This window comes from Accipiter gentilis, chromosome 8 (assembly GCF_929443795.1).
Source record: "Accipiter gentilis chromosome 8, bAccGen1.1, whole genome shotgun sequence".
Lineage (NCBI taxonomy): Eukaryota > Metazoa > Chordata > Aves > Accipitriformes > Accipitridae > Astur > Astur gentilis.
Genome location: NC_064887.1, coordinates 18247276 through 18263423, shown reverse-complemented (window position 1 = coordinate 18263423; position 16148 = coordinate 18247276). Strand labels below are relative to the sequence as shown.

General features: G+C 37.1%; 1 protein-coding gene across 3 annotated transcripts in view; it reads right to left on the bottom strand.

Annotated features, from left to right (window-relative positions):
- Positions 1–16148, bottom strand: part of PKN2 (protein kinase N2) — a 56091-nt gene that overhangs the window by 21150 nt on the left and 18793 nt on the right. The window contains exons 1-3 of one of the 3 annotated variants that reach the window (XM_049809172.1): positions 10855–10963; positions 9913–10213; positions 1738–1889 (exon numbers count right to left, since the gene is read on the bottom strand). In XM_049809172.1, the coding sequence (XP_049665129.1) occupies positions 1738–1889; positions 9913–10144 (384 nt within the window). In that variant the 5' untranslated portion in view covers positions 10145–10213; positions 10855–10963. Of the gene's footprint in view, positions 1–1737; positions 1890–2045; positions 2080–9912; positions 10214–10854; positions 10964–16148 lie in introns of those variants that run through there. The other 2 variants (XM_049809169.1, XM_049809171.1) reach the window with 2 other exon arrangements.

The following is a 16148-nucleotide window of genomic DNA, read 5'->3' as shown; positions in this document are numbered from 1 at the left end:
CATTTGGGTCAGCTGATTATTATTTTTAAGTGTACCTGATGTTAAGTACATGGCCCCAGAGGATGTAGACTCCAGGGTTTCCAGGAGCTGAGGGACTGCGGTGCATGGACAGCATTCCCAGGCCCTTAGTCATAAGGTGCAACTCCAGATATTTCTTCCATCTGCCGCAGGCTAGTAGGTTACAGGTCACTTTGAGATAAGGTTACCAAAGTACCAGCTGGTTCAACAGAAGTGCTGCTGGGATAGAACGAGCTTGATGGCACCTACGGTCCATCTACTCTAAACTCATTTTTCTGGGAGTGAGCAGCATTGACTGTAAATTTTTTTTTAGGTATAGCAAAGTCATACAGTAGGATGATACAAAATAATCTGCCTCTTCACCAGTCCCTAGCAGAAATTCTCTCAAAACCATGAAGTTCCTTTCCAACACTTTCTGGAAGCATCAATTACAAGGGGTAGCAACACAATTCACAGATGTCTACTCTTCAAGTCAAACACTTTGTTTTAGTCAGTTCACTGACCTAGCTAGGTGTTGGCTCAGTCAGTTAAGAACTTAAAACATTTCAATTTTGTTTACTATTGTCTGGACACAGATACATCTAACTAAGCTACTACATACTATTTGGTTAGAACTATGCTTGTGTTTCCCCTTAGTTTGGAAATTCATCTCCTTAATGATTTAGTAAAAGTAAATGGAAAGAACAGGTAATGAGTAACTAGTGAAGGGGCAGGTGAGTAGAGGATTCTCCCTCCCCCCTCCCTTTTTTCTCATTTGAGAACTATGACTCCCTTGTAAAATGTGGGGTTTGGGATTTTTTTTTGGTTGGTTTTTAGGTTTGGAGTTTGGTTTGTTTTTATTTCATTTAAAAGGTTTGCCTTGTCTTTCTTTGGAGGGATTCTTAAAAGTATGATGAATTTTATTACATAGTTAGGACTATGTAGTAAGTCAAACCTATTTAGGGGTTAGCAAACACTTCTCCTCCACCTCCTTGGAGAACTTCTGGTGCTATCAAGAGAGAGTGAGTGCAAGTGAGCATGTGTTTAAAATTCAGATCTAGAAATAAGTGTGGCTTTATTTTTAATTTCAGTTTGATGCTATCAGATGCTACCTCTAGAATACCACACTTCTGTAAAAAAGATAAAGTATTTTTATGTGTATTTTACGTGCACGTGTACTAATGCAGATTATAACAACTCTATCAGAATACTACACACCTCTTATTAAAACAAATATTTGGTACAAATATTTTTCCTGCCAACTACAACTAGATGACCATTGGCAATGCTGCCTTTTATGTAATTACCATGCACATTACAACTTTAAACTAATGGCTTTTTGTTTTGTTTTGGTTGTTTTTTTTGTTGTTGTTGGTTTTTTTTTTTAGTGGAGCTAGGAAAAGCATCAGATACCAGTCAGTGTCATACCAAGCTTTGCTGCTAAGTGAATCACACATGATCAAAGATTACTAGATGTACTAAATTTAGTAAGCTGGATTTGCTATTTAGGTTGAACTGCATGCGGACAAACGATAATACAATCACTTGAGTGGGTATCAAACCACAACAACAAATGCTACAGTAATTTGTAGCAGATTTGACATAACTATTTAAAAAAAAAAATAAACTCCAAACTATAAATACTGAAATTGCATAGTGTTTATACATTATACATTCACACCACAGCAACGTGAAAAATCCACAGTAATTTCATGTTCTTTAAGCATTCCAAAGCCTTACCTTTGAAGAGCCATTTGAGTACATCTGTATCATATTTTCTGCTCCCTGTTTTACCTTCAGTTCTATATCCAATTGCTTCTTTAAGGCCATCAATCTGTTGTTAGTAGAAAAACGAGGATCGCTATTTGGAGTATCAGGAGTCCTAGGACAATCTGTGAATTAAAGGCAAGATGTAGTGTGGGCGGGGCGGGGGGGAGAAAAAACACACCAAAACCCAAACTCCTCCCCCGCAAACCACCCTAAACTCTATTCTATTAAGTTATAGATTAAACAAAGCTAGAACATAATATTTAAGTATTAAGACTGACCCTCCCGTCCAGAGCTACTTTGCAACAGCACTGCAAATGCGCCTTAACATGAAAAGCCTCACGAAAGCCTAGTGACTCCTACACATGTCCTAATTCACATGAATCACTTCCGGGAGTGGTAAAATAGGCAGGTTTGCAGCGAGGTCTATTTTCGTTTCAAAGGAGATTTATTTCTTTTGGAATGTCTCGAGTCAATTAAAAATGCAGTTTTCCATTAAGCTTTCTTACACTCCTGATTTTAAATCAAAGTGTTTTAAAAACAAATAAACTTGGACAATAATATTCAATACTAATGAGCATGGTCTAAATACAGATATTATGTAGATCCTCATTGATTCTAGTGTGAAAACTGCAGACACAGTTTACATCAAAATTAAGAATAGATAAAATGAGACTTTTCCTTAGTCGTAAAGCTGAACAATTTTTGCTCTGGAATCATAACAGAATCCTGAGGTAACTGAATATATAGGTAGACAGGTTATTGAACAACCACGATCTGTGGGAAGGATAAAGCTTTTTCGTTTGACAATATTGCTGTGTTTAGATCTCTATCTTGCTGGATTAATTTAATGGAATGCAAGTTAGTTTTATCCATCAAATTATATAGTCAAACTCCTAAACTTTTCTATCTTCCTCCAGAAAAGTCTCCTAATCACTGGTTCATATTTCCGCTTCTGCAACATGAACTGCTAGTGAACTGAAAATAAGTGGCCACTGGATTATTTCCTAGTACTTAACTATTTCCAACACGACTGTCCTTTTAGCTAACTATCTTCCCTAACAGTCGCAATGGCTTCTCTTTCAACCTTTTTGTTAAAGAAGATAAATCATGCCCACTGTAATAATGGGGTTTTTTTGCTGTTGATTTCTTCTACCCTAACAAAAGAGAGAATACCTTCTCTATGGGCAAATGACAGCTGGTGTCCTGGAAAATAATATTCACTCCATACCAACAGTACAGTCTTTTTCCCCAATTTTAATTAATTTTCCTTGAATTAAAACTAGGATGATGAGTGAAGTTCCTGAAACCCTCAATTACTAGAAAACACAGTTATTGCACTAGTAGCTTACAAATTATTAATTATGAGGTGTCATGGGGAGGAGATGTCTTATCTGCCATTTCATACTTCTTCCGTAGAAGCTTCTGATAACTACTTTTGGAGATTTGATACACTTTACTTTCAAGTTTGCTGTGTAATTTCCTCCTAAATTGCAATCTTTGCTGAGGCTACATACAGATTTCATGTAAGGAGAAGTTTTAAGTTCCTCTGCTGCTAATTCACTCTTCAGTTTAAGCCACTTCAAGACTCTTGATGCATCCTCACTACTTAAAAGGTAGTACAGAAAATACCAGCTGTTAAAAAAAAATATAAATAATCCATGTTATTCCTCATCTGCTTTGTTGTTCACCCTCTCCTCAATGTTTTGGCTTGGTTTCTCTGTGAAACTGCACTTGAACAGCTTTACCTTAAATCTGTTTTTAATAAAACAGAGATTAACAACATGCTTTCCTCTCACTTATGTCTTCGCATTCAACTAATCCTCACCTAATAATCTGTTCAAAATTAGAACAAATGTGAGACTTGAAAGTCACAGTGTCAAGTCTCCTTGTAAAGTAGATTAATCGTATAAATGAATGTTTACCAACTTTAGATTTATGATGCAAGCATCTACCACTTAAAGATCCCAGCCCTCTGATGATCCCTGGGAAGACTGTGGGGCTCCTGAAGTCTGTTTTCACAGCTTTTAAGGACGCACACAGGCAGTCTTCTTTTGCATTAAAACAACACTCGAGTTGCAAGTCAAGGACTAATTAGAGATACCAGGTTCAGGTTGCCCAGGCAGCTGTTATTATCTCCCTTTGCGCGTCTGCACTGTAAAGGTGTAACCACATCACTTACCTGGGTCATCTCAAGAGTTTGTCTGCACTTGTGGACATAAACTACCCTCTACCATTTAGTTTAAATGGTTCTACCGTATGCTTTGTTAGTAACCAGCAGCAAAGGAAACTTTTCTGCAGGATGGACTAATTGCTAGGAAGAAATTATGTTTTGCTTCATGTATAATAGCTGCTCACTAAACTCCCAAACATGGAACAATATGGTTTCTTAACAAAAATATTTTATTTTTTTTAAAGAAAAAAAAAGTTTACCAACAGCTTTTCAGAAATGGCTTCCAAGTGACTCCTGCTGCTGCCCGGCCCCATTACAATTCAGTAAGCAGCCCGAGACAGCTTCTTACACAAGAATTCAGATTAAAGTTTTAAATCAGCCAGACAAACTGGTCCTGTTATGGAAAGCATTGACAATCTTAGCAGCAGCACTACAAGCTACATCTGTATTAGCTGTTTCCCTCTCTCTTTGTAATGTCTACTGAGGTTGTAATCACTTTGGTATGGCTAGTTATCTCTGACCTATTTGTGTAAAACACTATACAGAGGGGCTCAAATCTCGAGACATTTGGTCATCTTCATAATACAAATAAGTAATAAATTAATCCAGATAATTGCAATTAATGGGATTTAAGTATGTGCTTAAAGTTAAACAAGAGTTAAGTACTCATACCAAATTGATATTTCACTCAAGTAGGTAAGTGGGGACAATAAGAGATTCTCCAGTTTGCCACTTTTGTTGGTCAATAAGGACAGTACAAGACTTGCCATTTTGGATGCATTCAAGTCCAACTTTGCATAGGACAGCAAGAGCTTTGCTGGGGTATGCATTAGTGCTCCTAAGCATTTTCTTCTTGACAGTGAATATCAAGCGAAGTAACAGAAGTATTTCAGCTGAACTTGACTTCATTTCAAGTAACTAGCACATTGTTTTTGCTGAACAACTATGAATGTTGTTGCCTGACACGAATGAGTTTTGTGCAGCTTGTTAGCACACATCAGGCTGCTGGAACAGCTGCAGTACTGCTTCCCCAGCACCTGCAATACCCTGTTTTCATGAAAATATACTCGGTAAGATTTAAAATAAGTTAATAGAGATGGTTTAACTGATTTTTTTTGTTTTTTAATGTCTGGATTGCATGATGACAATGGCAGTTTTCAGTCTGAAATGTTTATCTTAACCATGATCTTTGCTCTTCTGAAAACCTTTTCAGGTTGAGTCTTTGCATAGTGCTCACCAGTAAAAACTTCTTGCTTCTAAATTGCCTTTTACCAGCACTCCCATCTAAATTAAATTTATCAGAGTAGTGACACAACTCTACTCTTCTGAGACTGCTGCTCATTTCTTTGGGGACTCTTCCCCAGATGCTAGGTATGCTATTTCTTCAATAAGCTCAGTGTGAAATCTAGAATCCCATATAACTTGCTGGATTTGGGTTCCTGGATGGTACTGCAGCATTCTCCTAAGCTACTCAATTAGCAGCAAGTGCCCTTTGGTAAACAGTTAATTTTAAACTTATTTGAGGATATTTAATTGCAGTTAGCCTCATCAGTGTCATACCAAACAGGAATACCTGTGATGCATGTTTAGGCATTGCTGGAGAGGGGAAGAAAGAGGGGTCATCATCGGGCTTTTCTCAGGAAGTCAGATGGTTGCATCAGCACTTGACCTAAGCCATCAGTAAGTTCACTCAGCATCCAGCACTGACCTCCTGGCAATTTTTGAAGTTCAACTGAATTTCAATTCAGTAATGGCTAATTTTAACTACTAAACAAGTGTCAGGAGATTGTTTCAGATTGCTTCAATAATGTTATTCTGTATTAAGGTTCCCCAAAGTCACCATGAAATTCCCATGGATATGAGCCTTGTAGGTGGAGTCTGCTGTCTAAAAAGTTACTGTCTACACCAATTTGGTTGCTACCTCTACCAGCTTCCAGTAATTGGTCTTTGGTGTCTGACAGATTAACCTAGTCACTTGTAGGGACAAAGGAATCCCCAAAACAGTCTCTCTCACTCCCCTGTCAGCTAGTCATATTCTTAAATAAAATAATTTATTTTCCTTTTGACTCCTACAGCCAAATTTGATGTAAAGTGGATAGCTTAGAAGTTAGTTAGGAGAATGGAAGAAGCATGAACTTGTCTTTTTGATTTCATGTTCTCCACATTTTAACCAGTGTCCTCAATTCCCTCAAAGGTTTTTCTATCATCTCATCTTCCTATCCACCTTTGCTTCTGCTCAATAGGACAGAATAATTTCCCAATTCATATATAGCCTGCATATCAACTATATGCCTAATTAAATCAGTGACTTGCTGTAGGTAAGCTATTTCAATCTCACACCTCACTGAGTCACACTAAACCCCACAATCTCTACTGCTACTTTTTAGACACATGAAAAGAATATCAACTTAATCTGTTCTACTGTGTAGAAGTATGTTTTCAAGATACAAAATTTCTTAATCTCTAAAACTGAAATAATCATCCCCATGTTACGCATTAAAATAAATCTCTCATTTTCAGCAGTAATGGTCACTAGGCTTGTCCTACTCATTTTGTATTGCTGCATTCTGCTTCACTTTTAAGTGCTGACCTAAAAATTTTAAAACTCTGCATCCTAGTATGACTAATACACTGCATGACAAGGGCAGACCTGGGTACAACGTCCCACTTCTAAAACAAATCTAGATTCACCAGCAACCCCGTAATGTAAAGTAAACCTATGTTATGCTAAAAGTCGTTTCTGAATCATACATCTGCTGCCAAATCTACCCTCACATTCAGTAACATAGCTTTTTAGCAAACTGCAATTTTTGGTTAAGGTTTAATACCAAATCTTCAAATAGTTGTGAAAATAGTTTCCTATGGCATTAGGAAATGGAAAGCTTTCAACTCTAGGCAAACTACGATCAAAACATCTTAACTTGCTTGAAATGGAATATTAAAACACATTTTTCTATAGTAGATTCATTAACACTACATTTAATGGGTTTCACATGTATCAATTACCCTGTGCTGATTACAAAGGAGTTAGACTACAAATTAGCAGTTTGTTAAAAAAGTAATGTAAGTTACTACTTGATACCATAAGCGATAGTAAGAGTCACAACAGCTTGCATGGCACTTTTCAGCTCTAAGTCTGGAGCTCTTTAGAAATATATGTTCACATCCGCTTTTCAGATACAGGAACAAGAAAAGATTAAATGACTTCTCCAAGTTACTACAATGACCTTTCAACCAGTCAACAGAAACAGTCCAAAAATCTTCAGAGTTCAGGCCTGACAGGTCAAAGGGACCATCATCTTGTAGGCAATGATTCTCTCAGTGTTACTTCTCAATGGATCTCAGTCCTGACTTTGCTACTTAGAACCTGCAAAAACCTACACAGTGTACCCTAGAAACCAGGGAAAAACATAGGGCCACCCCCAAAAAATATTAAAGTACATAAAGAGAACACAGATCTTGACTCCCACAGTTCTTGAGCCCTCTTTACCTTATTTTCAGCATTCATGCTCTGCACAGTATAAAAATTTCCCACATATTTCCTTCTCTCTTTAAATCATAACTGACCAGAAAAGGGTCAAACACAAGTTAAAGTGAAAATCTGTAACTCGGAATAAAGCTAACCTTGGGAAACAATACACTTACTCAGGGAGCTCCCATATTCATGAGCAAATGGTTATTGAATTCACTGTTGATCTTGAGCAAAAGCAAGAATTCCCAAACTGAGATACCTGTGACCTCTCCACAGAAGTATCTTCTGTCAGATGGCAGTGATATTTAGAGCTATGTGTATACCTATTTGCTGAATATTATGTTTGTGTGTATATATAAATATATACACACTCACACAAGCACCCACACAGTTGGCGTGTTTTGTATTTACAGTTTTATATTACCAACCTTATCTTGCAAAGGCCAAGCTCACTAATACCTTGTCAAACTTAAGACTTCAGTATTAAAAATCAGAGTACCACCTAGATGACTTGCACCCATTAGTCTCAAGACAGACAGAATGTTTACTGATAGTGCTCCTCCTCAATGAATTAGTGACCATGAACAAGGAAGGAGACAGACAATTAAATTACAAGGCAAACAGTGTAAAAAAACCTCAAGCATTTCAATTCTGGAGGGTGGGTGGTTGTAGATCTTTGATCTAAAAAGAGATATTAAAAAAATTAAAGACTACTTCTTTTTTTCATTTTTTGGCAATATATTCTATTAAAATGGGTCTTACATAGGAATACCTGATGTGATACTATACAAAGAATATAAAGATCTCAACAGAATTCCTAAGTTTTTTCTTGCATATTTCAATAATTAAGTAAGACTGTAAAAACTATCTACCAAAACCACTTTGAACGGAACAAAAGATAAAAATATAGTACTGAGAAGTTTAGCATGCATCAAAAGCAGATAGAAGCATGTAAGTTTATCAACCTTGACTTTTTACCCCTTGAGCCTTTCATGAAGCCTCTGGTATTTGAACACAAGGCATGAAGAGTCTGTAACAGTTATTCGCAAAATAGGCACTGTTGGCCTCTTCAGAAGTGTACTACGGATTTGAACAACATTATTTAGATCTTTGTACCCAAACCTTCTCTCTAGAACTAGTAAATGCTTTCTTAGCATCTACTGCATTTCCCAAGTCATGCACAAGGACAACATTGCTCATTAACTTGTTGTGATAAAGAGTTCTAAAACACTACACTGGAAGGGGGCATTCTGACAACAGCATTCTGTGCTAATCCACTTTTCAAGTTCTACTATTAGATGAACTTCACAAATTTATGTTCACACAGATTTTTATATTCAGTCTATATACAGTTTATATACAGTTTTCTTGCTGTTTCACTCTTCCTGTTCCTTTAAAAGCCATGCTACTGTCCATACTGAAGTGGATTTTCATAAAGTTTAGCTGATATGGAACAGAATGTTTCATGCCTACTAAAACTCCAATTGCTATCTATGAGGCATACATTATTGTATTCATTTTCATTTCATGCTGCAGCAACTACTTTGCCTCACTAGCTCCAGCGGCCCCCCTACAACCCCGCCCCTTGTATGTTGTGAAGATCAAAAGTGAAAAATGCAGACAATACTGTGCAGGCCACCATGGACACTTCAACACTTTTGCAGCATGTCACAGAGCCAGACAGTATGAACTGCTGACATCACCTGCCAGTGTTTTCCTAAATTCTCACTGTAACCAAACTTTCTTCACAAGGATGATGCAGTCTTTTATTCTACTGCCCAAGCTTCTTAGAGCTTGGCATTCACTTTGCAAACACCTTTGACAGCTTGTGCACATTTATTAACCTTTTGCCAAGAAGAGTCTGTGCAATGTGAAATCGCCAGGTTGGCAATATCTCCCAAGTCATTCCACAAAGCTGAAAAAGGACTGTTTACTTTCACAACATCCATCTTAAAATACCAAGCCTGGTATTTTAAAAAAATACATTCAAAATTAGTACTGACTCACTGCCACAGAAAATACTAATTAAAACCATTAGTTACAACCATTCTGTGATTCTGTGAAAACTATTTCAAATTGTCTTTAAAATGGTAGCGTCATTGTGGAAAAGCCTGAAGACTTAACAAATCATTGCAACGGCAAGAAATGTTTGAGAAGTTAGTCAGGTAAATGGCGTAACAGAAAAACAGTTTGTAAAAGTTAGATTACACTGATTGAGAAAATATTTTAATAGAGTAATAGCTGAAAGTGAAGAACTGGTACAAGTAAAGTTAGTCTTTAGAGCATCATCAAATAGTCTGTGAAATACAGTGCTCCCCAGAAAAAAAAATTTAAACTCAAAGGAACTGGACACTTATTTGTGAGTCAAAACAAATAGGCATACATAAGTAATAAACTCACCAGCTAAGGATTTGTTCATTCCCAGAACAATTTTTTCAAGTGAAATGGGATACAGCTTATCTAAGCCAAGAGAAAAAATTGATTTCACAGTAACATATGGTACCTGCAACATCTTCTGGATCCGTTACAACAATGTGTGCATTTAGCTCCTGTAACTTATGATGCAAGTCTTCTAACTTCTTATTTGATTTTTTCAAAATGTTGTCCACATATGCCAAGTTCTTTTTATCTGTTGTGACCTTCCTGAGGTTCTCTGCTCCCTCCTTGATTTTAAGTTCCTTCCTTATTTCCCGCTTGATTTGGTCCTTTATTTCATCCAGCTTCTGCTGTACCATTGTATCTGAAAAGTCCAACTTTTGGCCAGTGCTCACATTCTCAGAGGCTAGAAGACTTTTGGCATCCCCCTAGAAAAAAAAAAACCCACAACAGTAATATAACTACCAGGAAACACTATTTCTTGACAATGCATGCTGCACACTTAAAATGACTAGCCTTTAGGCATCTGTATATTAAACACTCACTTTGTAAGACCATTTACTAACCATGGGTCTACACTCATGTTGCCCTAAAGCAACAATCTCGCAAGACATTACATGTTAACTAGAATTACATTTTACAACAGATTTATTTTAAATTTAGTGACATCTTTACTATGCCTATTTTTAACACCAAGAGATTTAAATACTTCTGGATTTGTCATGGCTGCTTGCCTGGCAGTTATATGCCTCAGAGCTAATGACTCACATTTGTAATTTTCTAGATTTAATTGTGTGTTTTAACAGACCAAATGGATATAGAAAATAAGACTAACTTTGAACAACTATTATCTATGATGAATTTTTATACATTCATTAGAACAGATTCCTTTTAAAGACTGTAAAAAAAAAAAGTGGTGTTTGCAAATCTTTAAAGAAATACTGGCATCTTTATAAAGATTTATCAAGATGTTACTGGAAAATAAATTTGCTAGATTTTTTTTTTTTTTAAATCCCTCAAGTAAAGCCTTCACTTTAAAAAATAATAATGATTAAAAAAATAATCTTACTTTCTTGTGCAGGCAAGCTAGGCTGAAATGGAAAAAAAAAAGTTGCAGCAATGAATAGGAGTTGGTGTAGTAAGGGAGAAGGGGAGGAAAGGTCTTCAGATTACCAATATATATGAGGTTATGCTTGTGCTTGGTCTATGTTTACATATCATTGAGAAGTAAGAGTACAAAGGGCATGGTATAGAGCCTACATTAATAAAGTACAAATACAATTAATTACATATGTAATAACACTTGCTGTGTGTCTTATACATGGGCTCTGTACAATGAGTAGATGCTAGGTCCTATCCAAGAAGGCTTAGCAAGAGCTGAGGGAAGGTCAAAAGGTTCTCCTGAACTTAGAATCTGATCCAGTCATAATTCAGTATGTATTTAGTAAATGTGTGGCCTGATCTGTACATAACTACCCAAAAAGACCAAAATTACAGTAAATTTTCTTAGACACAATGAAGAAATTGCCTAGACTTCTGAAATATTTGGGTGGACAGTAAGGTATTTGAAGGGATGATTAAACATTCAAAAGTTTTGGGTGTAAAATTAGTTGTCATCACTATTTGCTCTTCAAAACACCAACAATACAGCAGAGGAAACAGTAGAAAAAAAACATTCAGGAAGGAGTTCAAGAAGCACAGCATGGGCCTAATAAACTGTAAGAACGTCCCAGAACACATGATCTCTAGATATAGCCCACAGTGACTTGTTTGTTTTCGGAAGATTTTGGGGAAATGAGGATCCTGAAGGTTGTGCCTGGGCCATACACATCAATAGATAACGCTGGTCAAACTATTTCAGTCTGTGCACTTTCCAGTGATACCACCTTCCATAAGCAAGATCCAATCTACTAGTCCTCAACTATAATTTTACAAGTTTACTAAATGACCTTTAAACCCCTCTTATTAAAACATTTCTACCCATAGCTGCTACTTTTACTACAAACAGTTAGCAACTTGAAGATTCTTAAATATTAAAAGTAGTCGGAATCACCATCTTGCCACGGAATTTGTCTATCAGTGAAAAAAGACAACAAGCAAGCAACTGAGTAAGAAACGAAAGGAAAAAAAAAAATCATGCAAATTTATACTTAAAGTGCACTTGTGATTCCTGTAAGTGCATTTCTGTTAGTGCAGATTAAAATAAATAATTTATTATGCATATGGAGAAAGGCTATTAATAGTTGTACTGGGAAATACATGACATTGTTTCCATATATAGGCATATAAAAAGAATCAACTTTTTTTTAAAGAATAATCAATAGTGATGAGCAACTAGTACAAAGGTTCATATCCATAATGAAGGAAACTGACTAGCCCATGTTGAGTGTTTTGTTTTGAGAAACAACTGAAACTAAAAAAAAATTCATATAGTAACCGTATAGCAACTAAAGTATTAAGTACATCCAAATTAGATTCAGATCTTTGATTTCCCTGTTTGTCTAACACATAAAAATTTAGGATGTAAAAAAAGAGCTTCAAGATTAGTATACTCCTCTATAGCCTTTAAAAACAGAGCTCAAAATGCTGTTTGTAAATAAAAAAAGTGGGTATTTTTAAACCATAATCCTTTGCACTTGTTCTGCAAGCTTCTTGGAAAATAACTCATCATCTAACTCCTTCAGAGCATGGTATTATACTTTTCAAAGTTCACAGGAGAAAGACAAGTGGTAAAGGTACCCCCCCCCAAACACCAAACAAACCAAAACCCAACCCCCACAAACAACCTCCAAACCAAAAGAAAACCTTTATTCCATATTCCAATAGCACCCGACGTATGCTACAATTATGCCAAGAACGTACACTTCTCAAACAGAACAATGTAATTAAAATATAAATAATTCAGAAATATTCTTGACTAGGGTTTCCTAAAGAGACTTCAGTTGTTTATCTATTGAACGATAATGTATTTTGTTACAAGGGAGGTTTTTATCCCTCTAAAAGTCCTACATCCCACCTGTTAAAGGGATGTTATGTCCTTCCATAAACAGGTTTTGGAGCCCTTGTTCCAGATACAGAGCCTATAACAAGTCTTCAATTAAATTAAGTCTCCATGATCATTAGTAATTTGCATTCCAAATTTCCAGTAATTAAGTTAAAGTTCTCCTCAGCTTGAGCAGTCTCAGTAGCACTTTTGTCCCTGGACTTGAGGGTTTCAGGATTCAGAGTCTTCTCCAATCTGCTTCTGAGACATCTAAGAGTTCAATAGCGTGGATGCTAACACTGGAAGCTGGTCACATTGCCTCTGCATTTAAGCATTCATCTTTAAATCCCACCCCCCAAAGCCACAGATGATACCCCTTCTGTCTCTCTTATCATCCAGAGTTAATTATACTTTTGAACTAAAAGTATCCTGTCACCTAGCTACCTAGATGTGTCACCTGGCACAAAGGTCACTGTGAAATAAAGTCTTCCAAGGAGGCAACCGTGCACTCAGTAACCCTGAAGGTCGCTGTGAATGCAGAGCAAGAGCGTGTTCTGCAAGCAAAGTTGCTCCTCCTGCTCCAGCAGCAGCACGTTTTGCTGCTGGGATGCAATGAAGGTTTGAGGCAGATCCTCATGCCAGAGAGATGAGCAGCCCCAGCAACGTTCCATTTTAAAACGGTGATAATGCCAAGATGGACACAACTGGGCAGAACGTCTAATAGTTGAGTAAGAGAAGCAAGATAGGATTTTTTTCTTTAAGAAAAGCACCTCCCAAAATGCTAAACTCAAACTCTACTTTTAAACCGGGAAGTGACTTAAAACACAGCATATTCCAGCTTTTGATGACAACCTATTACAAGTCTCTGGTTAGAGCTGAATATTGTTTCAAAAAATTGTTTTCCCCATTTGGATAAACTCCTTCCCAGGTTGAGCCTCACATCCATTAGGACATAGGTGTTCTGCCCCTCAACCTGAGAGGTAAGTACGTCAAAAGAAACAATGGTTGGTGGTGGGGGCCAGGTCCTTTCCTTTGCACTGCTCAAGCGGGCAGGGTGCAAAGACAGAAGAAATCATTCACTTTCTCTACACCAAGAAACCATCAATGGATTTTGCACAGCCACTTCCTTTACTCTCCCTCCCAGAATCATTTAACATAAAATATCGTAAGAGTAGAAATGCTCTGAAGCAGATAATGACTAAACCACTCCTGCTGGCAAAACAGAGAACAAGGCCTCACTGCTTTAAAATGCAAGATAGAAGAATGGGCAGCCAGTTACCAATCCCGAGTTTCTTTTTTAATTCTGGTATTTTTTTGACTGCTGGTTAAAAGAGAGGAGCCAAGCTTTGTTGGGTGGTCCCAGGACTGGGCCACTCAGCATAGCATCCTTCCCTTGTGCCACAGCAGACTGCTGGTGACCTAGTTCTTTGCCACAGCAGCAGCAAAGGGCAGCGGACACCCAGTGCTGCTCATAACCTGCTGGACTGTAGCTGTACAGAAAGCAATTAGAGGCAGTGGTGCATACTTCTTTGCAATGGGAAAATACATGTTCACAAGTCAGACTGGAGATTTCTGAAACATTTCAGCATGTAATGGAACTGAAGCTACGTTTACTGCAATAAACTATCAAGGACCACAAATTAGATACTACTGCTTTAAAAAAAACAAACAAACAAAAACCCAAAACAAAACACAAACCCCCATATATATAGCTTTCCTACTGCAATGGCCTAATGACTCAACCTCGCTTTGATTGCTGGCTCAAAGACTATTTACACAGGTGAATTCAAGATGCCAGCCTTCAATTTCTATACTCCTGGGAAATGTTTTAAGTATAGCTGCTGAAAATAATGGGTAGTGGTCTGAGCATGTCTTTTAATACACAGAGTCTATTCTGGCTGATGTGGTGAAAGAGAGTAGTAATGTTGTTTATGAAAACCCATGGAGGCCCCCGCACTTTTTCCTCAGGTCAGTTCCGAGCCAAATAATTGGTGAAGCACGTGCCTTGCCAAACTGCATTTACCAGCCAAACTCCCATTTAAGAATAAAACATCTCAGTTGCTGAAGGATGGAAATGATACTGCTGAATAGAAGAGAGTACCATGAAGCTGAACATATCGGAGAACGCTGCTTAACTGCTTAAGTTGTGTAAACTGAATGACTTCCAACTCAAAATGAGATTCTCAAATTGTCACCTCTTAGAAGAAAAAGATAACGCTAAAATCCTGGGTGTTAATACCTCCCAAAGAGTTGCTCCTAAGAGCACAGTACAGCTGCACTGTGTTATACCATGTATTTACCACAGAGAATACTGAATAGGGCAAGAATTCAGATTGCTTACTTCTGGTAGGAATTGTTATAGAAATGTAAGTGGAGCCTTAAACTACAGCATGCTTAACAGCTGATGTGTACTCAGGCACAATATTATTTGCAGTTCACATTGACTTGCTACCAGCACACACTCAACTTGTCTTTAGGGGGAGAAAAAAAAAAAAAAAAAAAAAGACTGTATCAAACTCACAGAAAAACTGTGTATATTTTTCCTAAAACTATTAGTTTTCATTTTTATATGTTCTTGAATTTTAGTAACCGTTTCAATAGATGATAATAGACAACTAAACAATAAGAAAACCTGTTTAACAGGTATAGTAAAAAAGCTTGGCTATTTAATATAAGCATACTCATTTCAAATATAAAAATAGGATTTTCATCTTATGTATAATTACCATAATCCAGAAAGACTAACTGTTTATTAATTTTTCATTTCATTTTGAAGAGCTGCAAGTACAGATTTGGAACTATTAGGTCTCTTAGTACAATTTTCTGATTAATCTTGGTGGGGGCTGGGGGGGAGAAGTTTTTCTGAGCTAACTGCCAAGGTCCCTGAAGCTCTCTATAGTAATTCCTGAAACTACAGTAGTCTTTGATTTTAAGAACAATGTTAATCAATTGCAAACTTCCCTTCCCCCTGAAGTCATTCATAAAACCAGATGTGACTGCTTGTCTGGATTACTGGAACTACATGGACTATTTCCTCCTGCCCAGAAGCAAATGTGATTGTGGTCAAGATCTCAGCACTCACCCAACATCAAGAACAACAAAAAAAACCCCAAACCTTGGAGGCTTAATAGATTTTGGCATTAGTTTGCTGTGCTAACATGTCGCAAATCAGGATTTAAACTTAATCTAAGTCACAGGTCTCTGCTTTGTAACAACAGGCTGTTTAAAGCACAAAGATCCATAGTGCATTGCATTATACGTGGATGAATTCGAGTAGGACACAGGGTTCAATTCCTATGCGCAAACAGTAAGTGCCTGGCTACGTGTGTAAGAGATGAAATACATTTTTTAAAAAAAACAAACAAGTGTTCCTTAAAATA